The sequence below is a fragment of the Stegostoma tigrinum genome, chromosome 7, assembly GCF_030684315.1.
Source record: "Stegostoma tigrinum isolate sSteTig4 chromosome 7, sSteTig4.hap1, whole genome shotgun sequence".
Classification (NCBI taxonomy): domain Eukaryota; kingdom Metazoa; phylum Chordata; class Chondrichthyes; order Orectolobiformes; family Stegostomatidae; genus Stegostoma; species Stegostoma tigrinum.
This window is the reverse complement of record NC_081360.1, coordinates 50,410,462-50,435,726: the sequence shown is the minus strand read 5'-3', so window position 1 is coordinate 50,435,726 and position 25,265 is coordinate 50,410,462. Positions and strand designations below refer to the sequence as shown.

The 25,265-nt window shown below is 40.3% G+C and overlaps 2 protein-coding genes across 4 annotated transcripts in view; one reads left to right on the top strand and one right to left on the bottom strand.

Moving 5' to 3' along the window:
* Positions 1-4: 4 nt before the first annotated feature.
* On the bottom strand, positions 5-9,159 carry phospho2 (phosphatase, orphan 2). Of its 3 annotated transcripts, none has more exons than XM_048534382.1 (2): positions 9,046-9,159; positions 5-1,960 (listed from the first exon to the last, which is right to left on the bottom strand). In XM_048534382.1, the coding sequence occupies exon 2, from the start codon at positions 1,941-1,943 to the stop codon at positions 1,218-1,220; it is 726 nt and encodes a 241-aa protein (XP_048390339.1). In that variant the 5' UTR covers positions 1,944-1,960; positions 9,046-9,159; the 3' UTR covers positions 5-1,217. The 3 variants fall into 3 exon arrangements, with proteins under 3 accessions (XP_048390339.1, XP_048390338.1, XP_048390341.1); XM_048534381.1 differs by having other exon boundaries at positions 8,994-9,120; XM_048534384.1 differs by lacking the exon at positions 9,046-9,159 and adding an exon at positions 8,926-9,039.
* A 105-nt stretch (positions 9,160-9,264) lies between these two features.
* cfap210 (cilia and flagella associated protein 210) overlaps positions 9,265-25,265 on the top strand; it is a 42,740-nt gene continuing 26,739 nt past the window's right edge. The window contains exons 1-4 of the mRNA XM_059647243.1: positions 9,265-9,483; positions 14,851-14,928; positions 17,742-17,965; positions 23,316-23,489. Coding sequence (XP_059503226.1) covers positions 9,417-9,483; positions 14,851-14,928; positions 17,742-17,965; positions 23,316-23,489 — 543 coding nt within the window. The 5' untranslated portion in view covers positions 9,265-9,416. The remainder of the gene's footprint in view (positions 9,484-14,850; positions 14,929-17,741; positions 17,966-23,315; positions 23,490-25,265) is intronic.

The window sequence follows — 25,265 nt, the reverse complement described above, 5'->3', positions numbered from 1 at the left end:
ACCATTTTCTAAAAACCAGTGCATCATTTTTTAGACAGCAAATATATTGAAACATTTCATTAACTGTGCTGCCAGTTTTTGAAATAAACCATTAATAGATATAAATTTGATATATTTAAAAGACAAAAGTATTGAACAAGCACACAATCAATGAACATTTTATTTCTGTATAAGCTAAACACAGCTGTGGTACCCCTTTGAATTCAATGCCCATCATAATTTAGGAATGGAAAACATATTGCTTTAAAAACATCACTAATATACAAATTCAATTGAGGACCAAGAGATTCTTCCCTTAAGTGCACTACAAGTCCCTAGCCTTTTGCAAAAACACACCATAAGACAAACCAAACAAAAACTGAATAAGCTTCCCTACAACCTCTTCCACCAATCAAAAATACTGCTTTTATTCTACTGCAATTTCTCAGCCATTATGCAATGGCACTGTGTGCTCACCTGATGATTAACAGTATATCTTAGTATTAAGTACACATATGAACTTTCTTAGAATGGAAAAGAATCCAGTAGACAAACAACCTATTGAAATATAACTTTTTGTTTCATGATAGTTCCAAATTTGCTTTGTTCCACCATGTTGATGTAGTTGAAATTTAACAGAATTATGAAATATGTATATTTAATTGAACCCTGAGTAATGCACTACTCTCCACCTGCAAAATTAATCCTAATGTAACAAATAACTTTATAAAGAAGTACAATCCCATTACACACGGTGTACTCAATTTAAACACTATTCTAGGATACCAACGGGAAATGTCAAACAGTAAAATTTAAGGAGCAACTTGGCAACTTCTTTGTTAGTGAATTAAGAGTACAAAAGTCAGACCTTAGGGTAAAGGTACAAAGGTATAACGGGTGGAATAACAGTCAGCCCACAGTGTCATTATTGATAGCTTGCTGAGGTTAGAATGCCTAAGAAAAATGTTGTCATCCTAGAAATCTGCTGATGATTTTTTATGAATAATAACTGCTTGATAATACAGAATTTAAAGATTGCTGAAAGATGATAATGAATCAAAGCTTTTTATTCTGCCCTCATCAGGATTTGGTGCTCTGAAGAGTGAAAGATTAAAAGATTTGACATCTTGTCTCTTTTTAGCAATGTTAATGATTGATGTGCTTTTGAATTATAATCAAATGAAATTAAATTATGGGCTTTTTGTTTGCTCAGGTTTATAAATAAATCAAGGATTTCCTTAAGTTTTCAAACATTTTATCAAATAAGACAGGATTTCTTCACCTGACGACCATATCACAATTGAGGGCAGCACTGAACCAGAGTCTCCATCAACCAATTCACGAATCAGTTTTTCTAACTTGTATCCTTTTCTTACCATTGCAACATCACACTCTTTCAAACCTTTAATTGGGCACAAGTCATTCGCTCCATCACCAGTATAAATGATTCGTTGATACTGTACCCCTGCTTTAAGTTGATTAGCAATAAAATCATCCAGTGCTTTTTTTTTGCAAAGATTATCAGGGCAATTTGGACAGTTGTGAGAATGAAAACTCTTAATTATAAGATGATTTTGTTCAAAATTTGCTGGATTTGTAAGAATGCTGTTAAATATTGAGTTGCTATTTGTTACTTCTAAAATCCAATTGATGAAACATGTATTAGAATCAGAAATGATTATACAGTCAACTTGATCTTTCTTTTGGCAAATGAACTTCAGGAGATCAACCATCCCTGCAGTATATGGCATGGATTGCATAATGTTTTTCATTTCAGATTCCTTGATTCCTTGGTCTCCAAAATAGGCAAAGATCTTTTGCATGTATTCATTCCACTGTGTTCCATCATATGTTTCACGAAGCCAATCTGGAAGCTTCTTTTCAGGTATACACTTCACAACCCAAGTGTCACTGTTTCCATCTACAATTGTGTGATCAAAATCAAAAACAAGTAAACGCTTCATTCTCTGGATACTTTATTCTGTTTAAAACAAAAACAAGGAGAGAATGAATGATTTGGGCATGGACGAAAATCTCATGTTGACTATATTGCAAAATTATGGTCAAGTCCCCTACTCACCCTGACACTTATTACACTGAAAAGTTCCACAACACAGATGAATAACTTGACACAACCCTTCTATTTTCCCTCTGTAAACTAGTTCATAAGGGAACAATGAAGTTGAAGGCAAACTCCATCCTACTTTGAGTACTTCCTAGACAAATTAATAAATGATGGTATAAGATAGAAACATGGAACTGTTACGCTTTACATTATGAAATCTCAATTATATCATTGTATGGAATTATAAGTAAGCTGGAAAACAGGTTATTTTAAAACGGAATTATATTAATTTGTTAATTTCTTGCATTCTTCTCTTGGCTGAAAAGGCTGCCAATAATTCAAAAGTACAGACACCTGGAGTACAGCCAGCTTCAAGGGAAATAGTTCATGTTTGTCCATATTACTTGTTGTCAGGCCTCTATCAAGACAAGTTGATTTGTTTAAGAGGGTTGAAATTGGAACAAGCTGGAGCATGTTTGTATGTTACAATCATGATGATTTTTATCAGGACTAATAAATCAAAAACTTGAAAAGAAAATATTTTAGAAAAAGGCCTGGGTTTTTGCTGAGTCAGAATCATTCAGGAATCCTTTTAAAAAATGGTGGATAACTTACTGGTTCTGAAATTCCCCATACCACCCCCTAGGCTTTCCAGTTTTCATCTGTGCTTAAGAGTGTTGGCTAGTTGGCATCACAAAGCTGCATCACATACTCACGAGCTGGCTGGCTCTGTTGCAAGAAAGTGGTATTCTACTCTTGTCCCATTTTATGGAGTTGGGCCAGCTCTTTAAAAAAGTGTTGGGTCATGTTAGAGGGGTTATGAAACATAGCTTGGATGAAGGAACCTTTTGAAAAGCAAGCTCTAAGGTCTTCGTCAAGCTCCTATTCCAAGCTCAGCCTCATCCCCCATTTAATCTTTATGCACTCCCATTCCAAATTACTGCATTTCCAAGGCCACTCATCACCACCAAGATCAGTCCTGATTCAATGGAGAGTGCAAGAAGGCATAGCTAAAAATGAGATGACAACATGATGAAGCTTCCAAACAGGACTACTTGCATGCCAAACGGCATAAGGAGCAAGTGATAGCAGAACTAAGCGATTAACTAACAGACCAAATCTAAGCTCTGCAGTCCTGCATATGCTGTCACAAATGGTGACGGACAATTAAATAACTCACTTGTGGAGGAGGCTCCACAAATACTCCTATCCTCAACAGTGGAAAAGAAAAGGCTGAAGTATTCGCAGCACTCCAGTGGATGATCCACTGCAGCCTCCTCCAACTGTCCCCAGCATTATAAATACCAGTCCTCAGCCAATTCGATTCAATCCACATTATATCAAGAAAAGGTTGGCCATTGGATACTGCAAAGGCTATGGGCCCCGACAACAATCCGGCAACAGTACTGAAGACCTGTGCTCCAGAACATGCTGCTCCCCTAACCAAGCTCTTCCAGCAAAGTTACAATACTGACATCTGCCCAGCAATGTGGAAAATTGTCCATGTATGTCCCTTACGTAAAAGGCAGGATAAATACAACCGAGTTGATTACTGCCCCATCAGTCTACTCTCGTCATCAGTAAAGTGATGGAACACATGGAAAGCAACTGGCACAGATTAAGTCCCCAGTTGTTTACTCAGATCCTGCATGGACCAGCTGGCAGGAATGTTTGCAGACATCTTCAACCTCCCCTTGCTATGATGTGAGATTGCCACCAGTTTCAAGATGACCACCAATAACCCGCTGCCAAAGAAAACACAGGCAATGTGTCTTAATGACTACTGCCTGGTGGCTCTGACATCTATCATTAAGAATTGCTTTGAAAGGTTAGGAATGACAGACATCAGCTCCCAGATTGCCTTGATCCATTATAGTTTGCCTACAGTTAAAATAAGTGCATGGCAGACACCGTGTCCCTTGCCTTACACTCATCCTGGAACATTTGAATAACAAGGATGCCTACGTCAAAGTCCTATTTGTTGATTTTAGCTCCATTTTCAATACTACAGTTCCAACCAAATTTATCTCCCAACTCCAAAAACTAGGATAACAAAGTGTGGAGCTGGATGAACACAGCTGGCCAAGCAGCATCTTAGGAGCACCTACTGTGTTCATCCAGCTCTACACTTTGTTATCTTGGATTTTCCAGCAAGTGCAGTTCCCATTATCTCCATAAAAACTAGGACTCTGCTCTGTCCTCTGCAACTGGATCCTCAACTTCCTGATTCACAGATTGCAATAAGTAAGGGTAGGTGACAACACCTTCTCGACAACAATCCTCAACACCGGTGCCCCACAAGGCTGCATACACCCCCTTACTATACTGATAACTGTGTCGTCAAATTTGCTGATGACACTATCATAATGTGTTGGATTTCAAAGAACAACCAAACAGAGTACAGGAAAGAGATAGACAGCTTGGTGGCATGATGTAAAGACCCTAATCTCTACCTTAATGTCAGCAAAACAAATGATGCTGATCCTTGGCTTGAGGAAGCAATGTGAAGGACACGTTCCCGTCTGTATCAATGGTACTGAGGTGGAGATGGTCAAGAGCTGCAAGTTCCTAGGAGTAAATATCACCAATGATCTATCTTGGTCGTTCATGTCGACATTAGAGTCAGGAAAGCACACCAATGCCTCTAATTTCTCAGAAGGCTAAGGAAATTCGGCATGTTCACAATGACTCTTACCATAGAAAACATCCTTTCTGAATGCATCACAGCTTGGTACAGCAACTGCTCTGTCCAAGGCCACAAAAAATTCTAGAGAGTTGTGAATGCAGCCCAGTCCGTCATTCAAAGCAGCCTTCCTAGCACTGACTCCGTTTAGACATCCGGCTGCCTTGGGAAAGCAACGAACACAATCAAAGACCACCTCCCACCCCAGTTATACTCTTCCACTCTATTCCATCAGGTGGAAAATACAAAAGTTTGAAACATGTATCAACAGATTTCAAAACAGCTTCTTCCCTGCTGTTATCAGATTTACAAACAGACCTCTCATATATATTAGAGTTGATCTTTCTCTGCACCTTCTCTGTAGCTCTAACAGTGTATTCTGCATTCTGTTCTACTACCCTGCTTTATTTATGTAAGATATGAGTTGTCCATTTGGCACATAAACAATACTTTTCTCTGTACGTCAGTACTTGTGACGATAATAAATCAAATCAAATACAATTAAATAATATCAACAGTGCTATCAAGCAGCACCTGCTCAGCAAATAACATGCTCAGTGATGCCCAGTTTGGATTCCACCACAGCCACTCAGTTCCTGACCACATTATTGCCTTTGTTCAAACACTGACAAAAAAGGTGAATTCCTGAGGTGAGACAAGAGTGACAGCCCTTGACATCGAGGCCATATTCGACCTAGTGTGGCATCAAAAAGCCCTAGCAAAACTGGAATTAATGGGTATCAGGAGGCAAACCCTCTCTTGGTTGGAGTCATACCTGTCATATGGGAAGATGATTATGGTTGTTGGAGGTCAGTCATCTCAGCTTCAGGATATCTCTGCAGGAACTCCTCAGGGGAGTGTCCCAGGCCCAAGCATCTTCAACAGCTTCATCAACAACCTTGTTTCCATATCAAGGTTAGACATGAGGATGTTTGCTGATGATTGCACAATGTTCAACCCTATTTCTGATTCGTCAGATACTGAAGCAGTCCGTGTTCCAATGCAATAAGATCTGAACAATATCCAGGCTTGGGCTGACAAGTGGCAAATAACATTCATGCCACACAAATGTCACTCTATGACATTTACCAGTGAGAACCAATCTAAGCAATGCCCCACGATATTCAATCATGTTACCGTTACTGAATCCCCCACTATCAATATCCTTGGGGTTACCATTGACCTGAAACTCAAACGAACCACTACACAGTAGCTACAAAAACAGGTCAAAGGCTAGGAATATTGCTGCAAAAAACTCACCTCCTGACTTTAAAGTGTATCTATCTACAAGGCACAAGTCAGAAGTGTGAAGGAATATCCCCTGCTTGCCTAGATGGGTGCAGCTCCAATAACACTCAAGAAGTTTGACACCATATTGAACAAAGCAGCCTACTTGTTTGGCACAACATCAACAAACATCCACTCCCTCCACCACTAGCACTCAGTAGCAGCTGTGTGTATTATCTACAAGATGCACTGCAGAAATTTACCAAAGACAACACCATCGAAATCAATGATAATGGGAACTGCAGATGCTGGAGAATCCAAGATAACAAAGTGTGGAGCTGGATGAACACAGCTCTCTGATGAAGGGTCTAGGCCCGAAACTTCAGCTTTTGTGCTCCTGAGATGCTGCTTGGCCTGCTGTGTTCATCCAGCTCCACACTTTGTTACCATCGAAATCAATGACCACTTCCATGTAGAAGGACAAGGGAAGCAGATGCTTCTGAACACCACCACATGAAAGTTCTGCTCCAATCCACTCACCATCCTAATTTGATTCCTTCACTATCACTCAGTAAAAATCCTGGAACTCCCGCCTGAATGGCATTGTGGGACTGCAGAAATTCAGGAAGGCAGCTCACCATCAACTATTCAAAGGCAAAGCGGACCGGCAACAAATGCTGGCCAGACAGCAATACTCACATCCCACAAATGGATTTTAAAAAAATCTCATTTTCATCTTTTTGAGTATGAAGCTTTGGTTTCTTTTACATTTACTGCTCTGTCTCTGATAAGTAACATACCATTTTCTTTCATTGTTCAACATGCCTGTACCAGTAATTTGGCTATTCACAAGGTCCACATTTTGATTCATATGTGTCAATGAATTAATGTGGCTGTCTACAGCTCTTTTGCATCTTTGTCTGTCTATGCATCCATTTGTTACCATCTCACCGTATCAGCAGTATCTCTTGACTAAATGAAAGTTAGCTCGACTGAGTCGTCTAATATCTTAACATGTCTACTCATGGTTTCATGATCTCTAGCAAAGTATTGAACCTGTAATATTGCGAACTTGTCCTAGCAATAAACTACGTTTGTACTTGAGGATATCACCAGGCTCACTCAATTCCTGCCTAAGGCCTTGCAGATGGTATTGGTTGATCTGACGATTTGATTTTGGCTGAAGATGTCAAAAATTTGAAAAAGATTGTCTGAGCTTTTGAAGTTATTTTCATGTAGTTCCCAGATAGTCATCAAATTTTAACTCCTTCTCTCCTGCCTCCAAAAGTAGCTTGTTGATCTTTACTTCTTCATTAATGCCTTTTAGAAAGCTACTCCATCTTGGTCTTTAAATTTTTTCTTAAAGTTTTCTTTAAATTTCTCAAATGCCTCCATCATGGGCAGATGATGTGTGCATTGCTGCCACATCACTCTTGCCATTTTTGCAAAATTCACAAAGTTTTTCTCTCTCTCCCCTATTACTAATTCGGATGGGAAACTATGTTTGAAGAGAATGCAAAGAATTTTGTAAAGAGATATAAAGTAGGTTAAATGACGAGGCAAGGGAAGGGTGTAATGTGGCAAAATTTGGGGTTCTTCACTTTGGCAGAAAGAATAGAAAAACACAATATATTTAAAGTTAGACAGAGTTCATATGACTTATAGAATCCTTACAGGGTGGAGGTAGGCCATTTGGCCCCTTGAGTCCAAATCAAGTCTCCAAACAGCATCCCACACAGACCCACACACTACCCTATCCCTGTAACTCTACATTTCCCATGGTTAATCCACCTTACCTGCACATCCCTGGACACTATGGACAATTCAGCATGGCCAATCTACCTAATCCGTGGAAGGAAACCGGAACACTTGGAGGACACCGGCAGAATGCGCAAACTCCACATAGACAGTTGCTCAAGGGTGGAATCAAATCTGGGTCTCTGAGCCACCATGCTGCACTGTGTGGTAGAGATACTTGCTGTCCTTGTACCTGAATCACTACAAGTTAGCATGTAGATGAAGCAAGTAATTTAGAAGGTAGATGGAATCTTAGCCTTCATTGCAGGAGCGATGAGAGGGTCAAAAGTAAGGAAGTCTTGCTGTAAGCATGTTGAGCGTTGGTGAGATCACACCTGGAGTACTTTGGTTACTTTTCTAAAGGGTCATACTTGTGTTATGCAGACAACGTTCACAAGTCTGATTCCAGGGATGAAGGGATTGTTTTAGGAGGAAACAGTAAACAGATTGGGCTTATACGCATCATACTTTAGAATACAATTATCAACTTGAAATGTTTAGATTTTGTTGGCCTTTACAGGCTAAATGCTGATGGTATTGCGAATCTAGAAATAGGGGCAAAGTTTAGAAGTGGTCTCCCATTTAAAATGGAGAGGGGGAGGGATTTATCCTTTCAAAGAGTCTTTCATCTTGGGACTTATTTATTCATGGAGCTGCAGAGGCACAGTCACTGAATAATGTCAGGGCTGATTTTGGAGCAATTTTATCGGACAAAAGGTTCCAAGAGTCACCTAGTGGGCAGGAAAGTGGAGTTAAGAGCACAAACAGATCAACTTTATTGAATGGTGGAGATGGGTCAAATGGATGAAAGGCCTATTCTTGATCCTATTCCTTCTGATCTTATATTATGGATCTCCCTACATAGCTTAACACGGTAAAATGTGACAACGTCAGAATATAGTAATAATTTCCAGCCCTCTATACACACTACAGCAATGTCAGATCCTGGCTATAATGTTTACAAAACAATCTGATAGCAGTTCAAATAATACAATAGCACTCTAAACGTTTCCGCAAATATCTGACTTTGGTTTTGGTCACACATCTCTTCAAGCTGCTGACTCTGGGTAGGCCCGAAAATAGACCTTAGAATCTCAGTTTTCCTTGTATAGACTCACTGAAGGAACTATGTGTAAAAATAAACCTGCAGCAGATAGTACAAACTACTACTAACCCGATTGATCGCTACAGTCAGCAGCAAGCTGTTTCGTTAGTTTTCTGAAATATTTTCAATTTCTGTACCTGGGAAGGATTGTCAATGTTTATAAGACACAACAGTCCAAGCGCGAGATACCTCTGCTAATGTCCAGAAGATGCTCATTGAGCACGAATCCCTCTCTGGCGTCACAGTGCCCCAGGGTGAAGGAAATCCCGCGCAGCTCCGCTCCACTTCCACGCACCGTCCAGCGGCGGCGCTAACGAGCGGCCAGAAGCCCAGCCGGGAACATGCGCGCATTCCGCCCAGTGTCCCCGGGCCTTTTGGGCTAGTTACCATGGTAACAGGAATACATTCAAGAGGATGCCCTTCTTCATACTTCCGGCGCTGTTGCCGGGCGACTGTGGAAAAGGAACACGCGACGAGGCTGTTGTGAGCTGAGTGAAGTGGGTTGTTAATGTCCGTGCTCGGAAATTAAATTCGATCCATGTTTTGATTTCATTAAGTAAATGGCGACGGCTGCCAACCTCACGCCTCTGAGCAGAAGGTCGCTGAGTACATCTAGTACCAGTTCCAGTAAGTTTATTTTAATTGAAAGAATCAACTTTCGGCAAAGAAAGCTGCGAAATGAGAGCCAATGATGATAGTGGCAAGGTACTGGCAATAATAAAGGATTGGTTGACTGGCAAAAGGCAGAATGTAGAGACAAATGGGTCTTTTTCCGGATGGCAACCGGTGACTCGTAGAGAATAGTGGAGCAGGGCTCTGTGTTGGGACAACTATGCGCGCTATAATGATTAACGATCTGGACGAAGGAGCTGAGGGGCATTGTTGCTAAGTTTGCAGATGACACAAATATGGATGGAACGATAGGTATTGTTGAAGAGGTTGCAGAGGATGTGGACAGGCTAAGAGAGTGGGTGAAGAAGTGGCAGATGGAATAGAATGTGGGAAAGTGTTAAGTAATGCATTTTCATAGCAAGAAAAGAGGCACAGACTATTTTCTAAATGGGGAGAGGGTTTGTAATCTGAAGCATAAATTGATTTGGGAGTCTGAATTCAGGATCCTCTTAAGGTTAACATGCAGGTTCATTTGACAGTTAGGAAGGCAAATGCAATGTTAGTGTATATTTCAAGAGAGCTGGAATATAAGAGCAGTGCTGCTGAGAGTATTGTTGAGACTGCATCTGGTCAGACTGTATTTGGAATGTTATGAACAGTTTTAGTCCACATATATGATGGATATATTGGCATTGGAGGGGATCCAGAGAAGGTTTACAAGAATGATACTGGGATGAAGGTCTTGCTATATGAGGACCAGTTGAGGACTTGATGGAAATTAGAGGGAGAAGATATTCCCACTAGCTGGAGAAACAAGGACCTGAGGGCGTTGTCTCAGAATGAAGGCATGACCCTATAGAACTGAGATGAGGAGGAATTCCTTCAGTCAGAGGATGGTGAATCTGTAGAACTCATTGCTGCAGAAGGCTGTGGAGGCCAATTCATTAAGTGTACTTAAGACAGAAATAGATAGGTTCTTGATTGGTAATGGGATCAAAGGTTCTGGGGACAAGACGGCAAAATGGGATTGAGAAACATATCAGCCATGATCAAATAGCAGAGCAGACTCAATGGGCCAACTGGCCAAACTGTCTTCTGAAATCTTATATCTTAATTTTTGCATCAGTGCCAGATGGTATGGATTTGGCATGCATCCTGTAAAGTAGACTCTTGTGGCATGGCAGTAATACCCCTGAACCAAGTGCCCTCAGTTCAAGACCTACCTGCATTAGAGATATGTAAGAGCATGTCTGAACAGATTGATTAACTGTATCTAAAAACTAGAGTGAATTGTTCATTAAACACACAAAACTGCAGGTTCTGGAAATTTCAAATGTTCTTTTCATGAATTGTAAATTGTCTAGTGGGTGATTTTCTGGATTTAAATAAAATGAAACCAGGAGAGATAATGTGTTCAGTGCCTGAAGCATTGGGCATAGATTCTGAGCATGGTATGATGCTCAGGCTTGCTCAGTTTGCTGTTTCTCCATCATTCCTCTGAGTTCATCAAAGCCTGAAAGTGATTTCTGTGAATTAGATCAAGCTTTATTGTTAAAGCACAACAGATAGTGCTTATGGGAGATAATAGGAACTGCAGATGCTGGAGAATCTGAGATAACAAGATGTGGAGCTGGATGAACACAGCAGGTCAAGCAACATCTTAGGAGCAGGAAAGCTGACGTTTCGGGCCTACTGAAAAGTCAGCTTTCCAGCTCCTAAGACAGTGCTTATGCATGTGTACAGTCACCCTGGGACAATATGCTTTCAAATACTGTATAACTGGTGTTACTGGTAGTATTTTTGAATGAATGTTCTCAGTGTTGTTGACTTAAATGGAGCAGAAGTTATACTCTACTCAAATGAATAATTTTGTGATCAGTGAAAACAAAATGTAGAGCTGGATGAACACAGCGGGCCAAGCAGCATCATAGGAGCAGGACGCTGTTATGATCAGTGAACATGATTGGAGTGAAACATTTGAGAAATTACAAACGACCAGAATTCCTGTAGAAAATTGACAGAACAAAATAGAGTTAGCTATCATTTTGGAGGGTTGCAGCTGCATTTGCAATAAAATAAGAGGGTGGCACTTGACTGAATATAGTAAAAATGACCATGTTTGGTGCACTAAAAATTGTTCCAAATCAGAACCGAGTAACCAGACCACAAAACTGTCTTGCATTAAATTTTAAATTAGTTGTTAGATCCAGGATAAAGGCAAGCATGCATTATATAAAACTAGTCTCCAAATTTCATTGGTGGGACAGCTGATTAATTTTGCAGTGTACTTCTACAGAGACTAGGGTATCTAACAGCTACCAGAAGCACTGATTTGCAAGAATTTTAAAGGCTGATGTGACGGTATGTGCCTTTAAGAGGGATTTGTTCTGTCCTGTTTCTCTTGAAGAGAGGTGTTGTCAACATGATGTCTAGGCATCTGCTCCATGGGAAGCAGAGTAAATAGCTTTGGGTTTTTTAAAATTAGACAAAGGAAGCATGAGTGTGAGGAGTCAGGCCCACACAGCCCCAGGGTTTTAATTAACACAGTGTGGAGCTGGAGGAACACAGCAGGCCTGGCAACATCAGAGGAGCAGGAAAGCTGATGTTTCGGGTCGGGACCCTTCTTCCTTTTTTGAAGAAGAGTCCCAATCCGAAATGTCAGGAAGAAGAGTCCTGACGTGAAAGGTCAGCTTTCCTGCTCCTCTGATGTTGCCTGGCCTGTTGTGTTCCTCCAGCTCTACACTGTATTACCTCTGACTCCAGCATTGGCAGTTCTTACTGTCACCAGGGTTTTAATGTTTGCTTTCAGTTGTTGAAGTTTGGGGTTTCTGGAATTGAAGCTGATGCTGCCGGACCTGCTGAGCTTTTCCAACACCTTCTGTTTTTGTTAAATGTTAACTATTGCCTTATTTCTTTATTTTTCGGCTCATTCTATGCAGGTTCATGATACTTAACATTTAAACTTTATTTGTCTTTTACCTAAGTTTTTGATTCTAGGTACCTTGTACCTAAGATGGTGGTGTCTGTGACAACATCATACATTTGTCACTGTACTTCTGTACTTCAGTAAATTTCTCCTGATCTCCATCCTAAATGGCCTACCTTGTACCTTTAGACTGTTATCTCTGGCGTGGACTCCCTGGTCATTCTCCTTGTGTTTACCCTGCCTTGTCCTGTTAGAATTTTATAGCTTTCTGTGAGGTCTCCTCCTACTGCCCTAAACTCCAATTAATATAGCTAATCCAGTCTCTCTTCATATGTAAATCCTGCCTTCCTAGGGATTAATCTGGTAATTCTTCATTGTATTCCCTCTATAGCCAGAACATCCTTCCCCAGATAAGGAAACCAAAACAGCGCACAATACTCCAGGTGTGATCTCACAAAGACCCTGTTTAGCTGCAGCAAGACAACCCTGCTCCTTTATTCAAATCCTCTCGCTATGAACGTCAATAGAACATTTGCCGCCTTCAACACCTGCTGCGCCTACATGCTTACTTTCAGTTACTGGACTACAAGAACACTTAGGTCTTGTTGCACCTCCCCTTTCCATTGCTATTCACATAATAATCTGCCTTTCTGCTCTTGCCAATTGAGTCAACTTATCCAAATCACACTGAAGCATCTCTATATCATTCACACAGTTCAATCTCCCACCCAGCTTTGCGTTTTCTGCAAACGTAAAGACGTGAGTTGTAATTACCACATTTAATCATTAATATATATTGTGAATAGTTGGGGTCCGAGCACTGATCCCTGCATTACTTCACTAGTTACTGGCTAATGCTCAGAAAATGGCCTGTTTACTCCTACTCAAGACAACAAAATGTGAGGCTGGATGAACACAGCAGGCCAAGCAGCATCTCAGGAGCACAAAAGCTGACGTTTCGGGCCTGGACCCTTCATCAGCTGATGAAGGGTCCAGGCCCGAAACGTCAGCTTTTGTGCTCCTGAGATGCTGCTTGGCCTGCTGTGTTCATCCAGCCTCACATTTTGTTGTCTTGGATTCTCCAGCATCTGCAGTTCCCATTATCTCTGTTTATTCCTACTCTTTGCTTCCTGTCTACTAACCAGTTGCCTCTCCCTGTCAATAGATTACCCTCAATCCCATACAATTTAAGGCAGTGGCTTTTCCTTGTACTTGCTGCACTTTTCCTGTCAGGTAGTTGAGGTTGTAGCAAGAGGTGCTTTTGAAGAAGTTTTTGTGAGTTCATGTGATTGCAGTTTGCTAATGTGCAGGGAGTGAATATTCAACATGGTGAATGGGGTGCTGATCAAGCAGACTGGTTCATCCCAGATAAAGTTGAATTTTTTGAGTATTCATAGAGGTGCATTCTTCACTTGTGCCTGGAAATGATACCTTTCCAATGCTATTTTAGCTATTTTCATCTTTATCTAAATTACTGCTGTTACATTTTCAATCTCCCATAACATAAAAGGCTAAGAGAATGTAGATTCTTATCTCAGCAATGAAGAAGTATGAAGGAGTGGAGTCTGTGTTAAAGTGGTGTTATTATCCTGTTGCTAGAAGCTCAAAATAATCCCCACAGTTTTGGCACGTACAGGAGCTGACATCAACTGTATTTCTCAGATCTCACCATGTACTGTGAAATGATACATTGCTGGATTGGCAGCGAGGTGGTATTGAACACAAGTATTTGGAGCACAAGTAGGCCATTTAGCTCCAGGGCCCTGCTCCATCATTAAATTAGATTATCGCCAATGAGATTGTGCCTTCAATCCCATTTTGCTGCTTGGTCTCTAACCTTAACTCCCTTGCTGATCCAAATTTTATCATTTTCAGTCTCTTGAATATATTCAATGACCCTGCTCCTGCTCCCTAAATTCTGCAGGTAAACAACTCTGAGTGAAAAAGTTTCTCCTCATCTCAAGTCTTAAATGGGAGACTCTTAGTTTTTAAACTGTAACCCTTTGTTCTCAACTTTTCCTCAAGGATTATAGTTCATTGATACTACACTTAAGTGTAATTTATCTAATTAAATAAAACAGTTATGAGTGGTATCATGCGTATTAAATTGTCCCAAAGCTCGAGTTAAATTGTACTTCTGCTCATATTTACACTGCTTTCAGCTGATAACCAAATGTTGGCTTGGCTTTATATTTCAGGTAAATTAGTGTAGGACAATTAAAGGCCACAAAGATTCAGAGATTAAACTACAGATATAGCCAGTAGACTCTGGTCCTTTTCAACCAAAACCTGGAAGTTTCTGACAAAATTCCTTGTAAACAACATGACTAGTATGATGGCTGTCTATGATTAAATTAATATTTCGATCACTGACAGGAATCTGAGAGTGTTAATCAATGTTGCTTATTCTAATGTGCAATTTTGAATACTGTTGTCCTTCCGTTTATGCATTATAGGTAAAATATCTTCAGCTCTGAACACAGATGAATGTGTACCAAGGTGTCATGAAGACAGTGATTTTCAAAAAGTGGAAGGTACGTTGCATGGAATATTGAGAAATATAAGGCAATGCATAGCCATATTCAAGTACCATCCAGATGCCTTTTAAATGTTGTATCTGCCATGCATTTGCCAACTCACTCAACTTGTCCAAATCACACTGAATCATCTCTGTATCCTCATAGTTTACCCACCCACCCCAGCTTTGTGTCATTTGTCAATCTGGAAATATAATATTTAATTCCATCCTCGAAATCATAAATGTATATTGTGATTAGCTGCAGTTCAAGCATTGATCCCTGTGGTGCCGCACTGATCACGAGTTGTCACTCAAAAATGGCCTGTTTATTTCAATTTTCTTTATCCTGTATGGCAGCCAGTTTTTTAGCCATGTCAGTACCCAACCACCAATGCATTTTAATATTACTTGCTAATCTCTTGTATAGGACCTTGTTGAACACCTCCTGAAAATCAAGGTAAACCAAATCCATTGTTCCCTGATCAACACTACGGTTACACCCTCAAAAAAATTCCAATAAATTTGTCGAAACATGATTTCTCTTTTATAAATCCATACTAACTCTGACCAACCCTTCACTATTTTCAAAGTGCGCTGCTATTAAGTAATTTATAATGAACTCCAGCATTTTCTGTACTATCAATATCAGGCTAACCAGCCTATATTTCCATTTTAAGATTCAGTGTATTGGCTTGGTTGATGATTTTCAGAGCATGTAAGCTATTGCTTCTCTGAACCTGGAGGACATCACATTCTTCCCTGCAATTTTCAAAATTACACAGCGAGTGGCTTTCAAAATGCTGCAAATCTCTTCTGACATGTTTAGATTTACAAGACCAAGTTTTAGATTTTATATTTGTTTCAGCTGATAAGAGTGGACTTTGCTTAAGTTTTACTAACTAGAACTCCAGATCTCTATTCTTCCTACTACAAATGGTTTTCAGCTTAATTTCTTCTCTAGACATGTGTACTTTACCTTGCTTTACATGCCTTCAGTTTGGGTCACCATTGTGTGATGTTTGGCACACATGTGCCAAACTCCCAATGTTGCACAATGTCTTGGTATCTGTCTGACACTTCACATTCACTTGATGCTATCCTGAAACCATGGATCTAATAACCTTAAGATCTAATAACTTGAACTATATGCAAAGCAATTTGTAAGAACCATCAGCTGCTATCCCCTTAGCTGGCATCTTTATTGGCTTGTTTTGCTTCTAACGAAGTATGAATTGCTTTTCTCAGGCTGACATGGTTTACTTTCTTTTGTATGATGTTCTGTGCAATATTTAGCATCCTGTCTTCAGTCATTGACCTTTCTGCTTTCTTTTTTGCATAACATTTGTTCTTTTTTCTCAATCTGTTGTTCTTGTTTAGGTTAGACTTTGTCATGGTGTAACACTAAGCCTTGTCTGTTTTTGCACTAATATATATTAGCTGTTGGTTAACAACTCAACACTTCCTCAACATCTTTTCTCCTTTGTCAGCAGTTGTGCTGTCATGGAAGAACAGTTATGGTTAGACCATAAGACCATAAGACATAGGAGTGGAAGAAAGGCCATTCGGCCCATTGAGTCTACTCTGCCATTTAATCATGGCTGATGGACATTTCAACTCCACTTACCTGGACTCTCAATTCCTTGCGAGAACAAGAATTTATCAATCTCTGCCTTGAAGACACTTAATGTCCCGGCCTCCACTGTGCTCTGTGGCAATGAATTCCACAGGCTCACCACACTCCTTTCTCAGATGAGATCATCTTTTGGATGTCCAAACTCTCAGGATTCAATTCGATCCATCAGTATAGTCACATACTGACCAATAATCTCCCCTTCCCCTAAGTGCTATTGAACGTTTTTTTCATAATTAACATTAATATGATATTCAAAGTGTGTTTTGAAGCCTTCAAAGTCCCTCTTTTCTGACTTTTCTGATCATTAGTGAGATCTAGGCTGCAATACAATTTGTAACACTCTATCCCCAGCACTGATAGAGGGGCCACAGTTTCTAAATAATCAGATTTAAAAAATCAATTCTTTAGCAATTACACTGAGAATGGAACAATTATATTTCCACTGTGTACCCCTTACATTTCCTCAACAGCAGGGCCTGCAAAATGCACAGCCAGATTGATTCACCTAGTAATTAATGTTGTAGATAAATGTTTTGACTGAAACAATCAATTTAATAGACTCTTTTGCACGTTGATCAACTTATTACCATAATCTGGATGTCGCAATGGTTTAGGTACAGTGTTTTTTAAATAAAGGTCTCTTTCTAATGGACAGAATCACATTTTTGGACACAGCTGGTGAATACAGTCACAGAATTAGAACTCCTTCTCCATTAACTACGATTTCAATTTTTTGTCAAAATAACCTCTGACCAGGAAGCTCTTTGAGAATTTTTTTAGTTAGTTCTTGCCGTTTCTGCTGGCTGTCCCTTGGCTCAAAAAATCCACACATTTTCAGCTGCCACACATTAATACCATGTTACAAGTCATGTGTGTTTAATGACTGGTACTAACTGCACACCAGCCCTTGCAACAGAGGTAGTGGTCACATGATTACAACAAATCAACCTGTGATTTCAAGCATAATTGCAGGCTCTAAAGAGAAATTTGTCACTGCAAAACATACTCTGAAATTGCATGAAGATCAATGAAAGTACATAGGTGTTTTAATTTTCCTCAGTTTAAACTAGTAAGCTTTGCCCTGGCCTCAAACAAAAGATATTGATGATCAGTTTTCAGGGAATGAATTGGAGGTTGGTTTTTATGATTGACTTTTATGACTTTTTATGACATAACTGATTCTTTTGAAATTTTAGCACAGAGTTCTGACAAATTGAATAACTCCGGTGAATTACATTTTCCAAATTTGGTGGACCTTCATCAAGTGACAGTACTTCCAAAAGTAGAATGGCAACGAATCCAGGATAATTTGAATGGCATAAATAAAGAAGCAGAATTTATTCGTGCTCAAAAGGAAGAAAAAGAAAGTTTACACCTAAAATCAAAAGAAGTGACTAAACACTGGACAAATACCATTGCAGTAAGCACATTTCACACTTCTGTTTTTATAATATTATACAACATTTATACCACTTTATTGTTTGTACGTATTTGTCTCAATTCAAGTAGAAAAGTGCTTACATGCACACTGAATTTCTACTTATTCTGAAGGTATGCTTGGATTATTTGTGCAATCACTTACACCTTACAAACAAATGTAAAGTGTGTGTATCTAATCAGAACTACAGAGGTAGGAATGGGAGGTCTGAGATTCTGTTATGTACTATGCTTAATTTCCTGGCTTTTTCTTGACTGTTGTCCTATAGTTTGCTGGCCTTATGCAATAGCAGCCAAAAGAATGTCACTGAATTATAGATGCGATTTCCAAACATGTATGCAATTGGTCATATTTATTCAGAAAGGTATGGTTTCCTGTTATGTTTTATATGTCGTCCACCTGGTTTCTGGCAATTAGGGAATTTGAAGTTGATGCCATCCTATATATTACATTGATAACAAAGAGATTATGAGACAGTTTCAACATTTAAACCTATTTTTGAGGATGTTATGTTTTGTTGGAAATTTGTAGTGAGGTTGAGACTGTATATTTGCATTTTTAAAAACCTTTTGACAAAATTCTACATAATAAGATGCTGTTTAGTGGTATTAATAGGCAGATTATGGGTGTAGTAAGAAATTAGTTGCATTTTCTAGTAGCGCTGTGTAGGAATCAGTTATGATGGAGTCCTACAGAACTTTGCCACCTTTTATTAATAGTTGTTAATGGGAGAAATATCAAAGAGGAGCCTTGAATTCTGTGTTCAGCAGTACAAACAATCTTTATTCAGGGCTCTTTTACCACACATGTGGGAGATGCCAGAGATTGCTCCAAATCTGGCTTTCACCTGGGGCCCAGTTGGTCTCTTAAAGTACGGTTTAGATTGAAGGAGAGGTTGATGACACTCTAACTGTTCCCAGCTGAATACATTTTTACACCTTTTGCATTACAGTAATTATATGCAAAATTGATTTCATCGTTAGCTACATCCCACTAATCTACACATCCAATCCAGTAAATACCCAATCAATGATGGACAACTCTATGGTCACCCTAGGTCCTCCGATAGACTCACGATGTTTACCAGATGCCTCCATCATCTGTCTTTGGGATCTCACAATGCTCCTGACAGTTATACTCCTTCCTGGATATTTTCCAGCTGCACTACATTATTCCAGTAATCTAATTACTCGCTTATCACTTGATCTGGCAGTGATACTCAGTTTACCTGGCCCCCAGACAGTTAGCGAGAGGAATGTGTGATCTGATGTATAACATTCAATGTGAAGCCAGTGGGGAAGAGTCCAGACCCGAAATGTCAGCTTTCCTGCTCCTCTGATGCTGCTTGGCCTGCTGTGTTCATCTAGCTCTTCACCGTGTTATCTCAGATTCTCCAACATCGGCAGTTCCTACTATCTCTGTAACAATTTTAACCTGACCAAACAAAGCAAGCAGTTTCCGCAAGGAGAGGGATGGCACAGCGAAGACAGAAGAGAGAAAGTGACAAGGGGTTATGAGTGATGGCAACAAGTGTGACTAGTGTGTTGATGAAGGAAAGCCTGGCTGTGTAAGATAATGAAAGACCAAGTCCCCCTACAGAAGAACCACAAAAACAGACACAGGGAGGTCTGTCAGCCCTTCCAGCCCCCTCCAGCCTTCATTAAGATCATGATTGACTCTTACTTCAACCCTACCTTCTCACTTCATCCCCATATCCTTCAGTTTTCTCTCCCACAATCCTGGAGGTGGAGAATTCTAAAGAAGACATTTCTCCTCAGATCACTCCCAAATGGTTAGATCATATTTCAATACTAGGATCTTCTATTTCTAGATTTTGAGTCCGGGGAAATCATTCTTCCAGTGCCTATCTTCTGTCAATTCCCTTAAAAATGTTGTATGTTTCAATTAGATTTTTCCTTATTCATCCAAATGCCAGAAATATAAGCCAATTCACTCTAACCCTCCTCTTAGCCAGTCTTCTCAATGTAGGTATCAAAATGAATCATTGTGACTCTTGTCCCAGTACATCCTCTTCTTGGCAAGGAGATTAAAACTATACGCAGAGCCCCCCCAGTTTTGAACTCCCTACCCTGGGGAAAAAAAACCCTTGCTGTTCATCTTATCTATACCCCTCATGATTTTATAAACCTCTACAATGTCACCCCTCAACCCCTTATACTAAAGTGAAAAATGTCCCAGTCTATCCAGCTTATTTTCACAATTCAAGCCCTCCATTCCTGGCAACATCCTGGTAAATCTTTTCTGAACACACTTCAGTTGAATAATATCCTTCCTACAGCAGGTGAACAGAACTGCAAACAGTACTCAGAAGAGGCCTTGCCAACGTCCCGTACAACCTCAGCATGATGCCCCAATTCCTGTACTCAAAGGTCTGAGCAATGAAGGAAAACATGCTAAACACCTTGCTAACCATCCTGTCTACCTGTGATGCAAATTTCAAAGAACTTTGTACCTGAACCCCTCGGTTTCTCTGTTCACCAACACTACCTTGGGCCCTACCATTCATTATATAAGTCTCACCTTTATTTGTTGTACTAAATGCAAAACCTCAACTGACCAAATGAAATTCCATCTGCAAATCCTCAGTCCATTGACCCAATTGATCTAGATCTTTTTGTAATCTTAGATAACCTTCTTCAGTATCCACTATACCACCAATTTTGGTGCCATCCGCAAACTTACTAAGCATGCTTCCTATATTCTCATCCAACTCATTTATGTAAATGACAAACAAAAGTGGACACAGTACCAATCTCTTAGGAACGCTGCTGTCTCAGGCCTCCAGTCCGAAAAACAACTCTCCACCAAAGTTATCTTCGGAACAAGTTATTGGCTCATCCAAAAAGAGCTGATTTGCTGCATTCACTCAAAATGGAGCTAAATTAGTTTCTAACTATGATTTCCACTGGAGTATGTAAATGGTAGATTGGGTAGATTGGAGCAAAACTAGTTGATTAAATGAGTTCCATGAATCCAACAACTAATCTACCATTTACATACTCCAGTGGAAATCATAGTTAGAAAGTAATATAGCTCCATAACCTTGCCTTGAGTTTTACTTTCTTTCTATTCTGCTGGGGTGCTTAAACTCTTGAGGTGTGACGTTGAGCATGAATGGAAGTAATGCTGTATATTAGTGAACTAATCAATTATAGAGTTGGCTTGATGGACCAATCAAGTTTTTTCTTCAGCATTTTTTACGATGCTGAGGTAAGTGAGAATAGTTAATCAGTGTTTCTGCACTTATGTTGGTGTTTTGCTTCCTATTTGAATGATCAACTGTTTTTAGGACAATAATCTAAGCACTGAATAGTAGTCAAGGCTTCCCAGTTGGTAATTTTTATCCATAAAACAAAGACAACAAAAAAGTGTTGTTTTATATAAATTGCTTCTTTAAGTAACCAGCATTGTTGTGATATAAACAATATTTACAAACTGGCTGTTCTTCCCAGACAAAAGAACATCCACCAAATATTTCCAGTGAATGTTATTTATGAATAACAAAGTAAACTTACATAAGGATCTTAATATTCAATTATAAAAAAAATTCTTTTAAAGTCTGCTTCAGAATTAGAATGTTCAAGCTCAATATTAGGCTCTTGGAATCATTGTATAAGCTATGTTATATTTTAGGCAAAATAATGAGACTTTGTTCCAGAACACAATGTAATTCAGTCTCTTTCGATTCCTCCCACTTCCTACAGACAAAGGGGGTGGCCATGGGCACCCGCATGGGCCCCAGCTATGCCTGCCTCTTTGTAGGTTACGTGGAACAGTCCCTCTTCCGCACCTACACAGGCCCCAAACCCCACCTCTTCCTCTGTTACATTGATGACTGTATTGGCGCCGCCTCTTGCTCCCCAGAGGAGCTCGAACAGTTCATCCACTTCACCAACACCTTCCACCCCAACCTCAAGTTCACCTGGGCCATCTCCAGCACATCCCTCACCTTCCTGGACCTCTGTCTCCATCTCAGGCAACCACCTTGTAACTGATGTCCATTTCAAGCCCACCGGCTCCCACAGCTACCTAGAATACACCTCCTCCCATCCACCCTCCTGCAAAAATTCCATCCCCTATTCCCAATTCCTCCACCTCCGCCGCATCTGCTCCCAGGATGAGGCATTCCACTCCCACACATCCTAGATGTCTTCGTTCTTCAAGGACCGCAACTTTCCCCCCGCAGTTGTCGAGAACACCCTTGACCGCGTCTCCCGCATTTCCCGCAACACATCCCTCACACCCCGCCCCCACCACAACCGCCCAAAGAGGATCACCCTTGTCCTCACACACCACACCACCAACCTCCGGATACAACACATCATCCTCCGACACTTCCGCCATCTACAATCCGACCCCACCACCCAAGACATTTTTCCATCCCCACCCTTGTCTGCTTTCCGGAGAGACCACTCTCTCTGCCAATGTGGTATACTGTATCCATTGTACCCAGTGTGGCCTCCTCTACATTGGGGAAACCAAGCGGAGGCTTGGGGACCGCTTTGCAGAACACCTCCGCTCGGTTCGCAATAAACAACTGCACCACCCAGTCGCGAACCATTTCAACTCCCCCTCCCATTCTTTAGATGACATGTCCATCATGGGCCTCCTGCAGTGCCACAACGATGCCACCCGAAGGTTGCAGGAACAGCAACTCATATTCCGCTTGGGAACCCTGCAGCCCAATGGTATCAATGTAGACTTCACCAGCTTGAAAATCTCCCCTTCCCCCACTGCTTCCCAAAAGTAGCCCAGTTCGTCCCCTCCCCCCACTGCATCACACAACCAGCCCAGTTCTTCCCCTTCCCCCACTGCATCCCAAAACCAGCCCAGCCTGTCTCTGCCTCCCTAACCTGTTCTTCCTCTCACCCATCCCTTCCTCCCACCCCAAGCCGCACCTCCATTTCCTACCTACTAACCTCATCCCACCTCCTTGACCTGTCCGTCTTCCCTGGACTGACCTATCCCCTCCCTACCTCCCCACCTATACTCTCTTCTCCACCTATCTTCTTTTCTCTCCATCTTCGGTCTGCCTCCCCCTCTCTCCCCATTTATTCCAGAACCCTCACCCCACCCCCCTCTCTGATGAAGGGTCTTGGCCCGAAACATCAGCTTTTGTGCTCCTGAGATGCTGCTTGGCCTGCTGTGTTCATCCAGCTTCACACTATTATCTGTAATACAGTTGCTGTTAAGAATCACGGTATCTTGGAGATTAAAGTGTACTATATTTACAAGGTCAATAATATCTTGTGTTTAAAAAAATTCAAGTGGTAAGTAAAAAAAAATCACAATCACATGATCTGTATTTTAGGGTCAAAGGCAAAAAAGGCTTGATGCAAGAAAACTACGTAAAGAAAAGGAAGAAGCAGAGAGGAAACAAATAGATATAGAGGAAGCAAAGTATATGGCACAAAAAAGAAAAGAAGGCCTGGAGCGAGCTAAAACCCTGCTTTTCTATCAAACTGATAGAGTCAAAGGACTAAATGTACAGTATGACTTTTTAATTTAAATTTTATTTACTGCTTTTGAATTCATGCAATATTTCTATTTCATTTGAAGATGTTTTAAACAATTTATTCATATTATTCCTGAAGCGTTTTTTCACAATAACAATGTGGCACACTTCTGTAATCTCTCACAACATGATGAATGTGGAGTACTGTTTGGATTCTTCAGCTGATTTAATTTCAATACCTCTTGACTGTCATTTGCATCATTTTCATTTACTTAGGGAAATACAATGTTACTGTAGTTTGTGCAGCATTCCTGAAGTTTGATTTCTGGTATCTTCTATGTAATGTGCAAGGAAGCTTAAGCTGCCAATGTTGAACACAAACATGGTTTGATCCTTAAAATATCTTTAAATGTCATGAATCTGGGATTTACGATTTTTCCTTGTGAAGTAAAATGATGTAATTCTCAGTTGAATAATTGGAGGAAAATTTAAGGGAAAACTATATCAAAAACTATCAGAGTCACAAAGTAAGTTTTATTTTAGGGCTTTTTGTAAGCCAGGAAAAGCAGATGCATTCTTTTGGAAAACCTTGAGTTATTCCTGATCTGACATTTTTCCCTTAACATTTCATGTCTTCTTGTTAACTCTGTTTCTTTTCTGTCTTTATTTTAGACTTTCAGAATCCATGGTATTTTGCTTGTATTTTAAATAACAAATTCAGAATCTCACCACATGGCATAACTACCTTATTTCCATGTATTTCTGTTTCATTAAAATTCCAACTTTCCTCATTTATTTGCCACTTCCAATTTTTCTCTCCTTTACCAAAAATCTAGATGGCGCAAATTCCTGACATGCAAATCAGAGTGGGTACCTGGTGGCTGTAGCTTGCTAACATGCTTGTCCCTCCCAAAATGCTACTGTTTCTTCAGAACCATGTCCCTGAGTGGTCCATACAACTGGCAACAATAAACATCAGCCTTACCACATCATCATATCTGCTGTGGGACCAACTCAGACATTTTTGGTTGCCACCCGAAAGGAAGGATGTGCTTGCTTTGGAAAGGGTACAGAAAAGATTCATCAGAATGTTACCTTGGCTGGAGCAATACAGCTATGAAGAGTGAGACTTGATAGGTTGGTGTTGTTTTCCTTAGAGCAAAGAAGACTGAACTCTGATTAAATTTTCTGAGAGGTATAGACAGGGTAGACAAGGACAAATCGTTCTCCTTTGTAGAGGAGTCAGTAAGCAGGCAGTGTAGGTTTAAAGCTAAGGAGCAGGTGATTTAGGAATTGAGGAATTTATTTTCACCCAGAGGAGTGTGATTATCTGGAACTCACAGCCTGAAAGAGTGGCAGAGGTGGCAACCCTCAAGACATTTAGCAGCAATTTAGATGAGTACTTGAAAGACCATAGCATACAAGGCTATGGGACATATGCTGAAAAATGGAATAGAACAGATGGATATTTGACCACTGTATGGACACGAAGGGCAGAAGTGCGTCTTTCTGTAAGAACTCTTGATTCCTTCAGTCCTTCAAAACTGTAATTTGGAGCAGAAGGACACCAATGGCTTGCATGCGTCTGCTAAGTCCCTTTGGTGCAGGGACACACATGCATCTCACTCAGCGATACAGGATGCTTTTGCACTCACATGGCCACACACATGTTTCTTACTTTGCTTTCTTAGTGCTCACACAGTCAATTTTTCCGCCTCCTCGAATTTAAATGAACCATACCTAAGCACACAAATCTCAAGGCAAGCACAAAAGAAGTTTTTGTGCTGCTCATAGGAAGAACTCTGA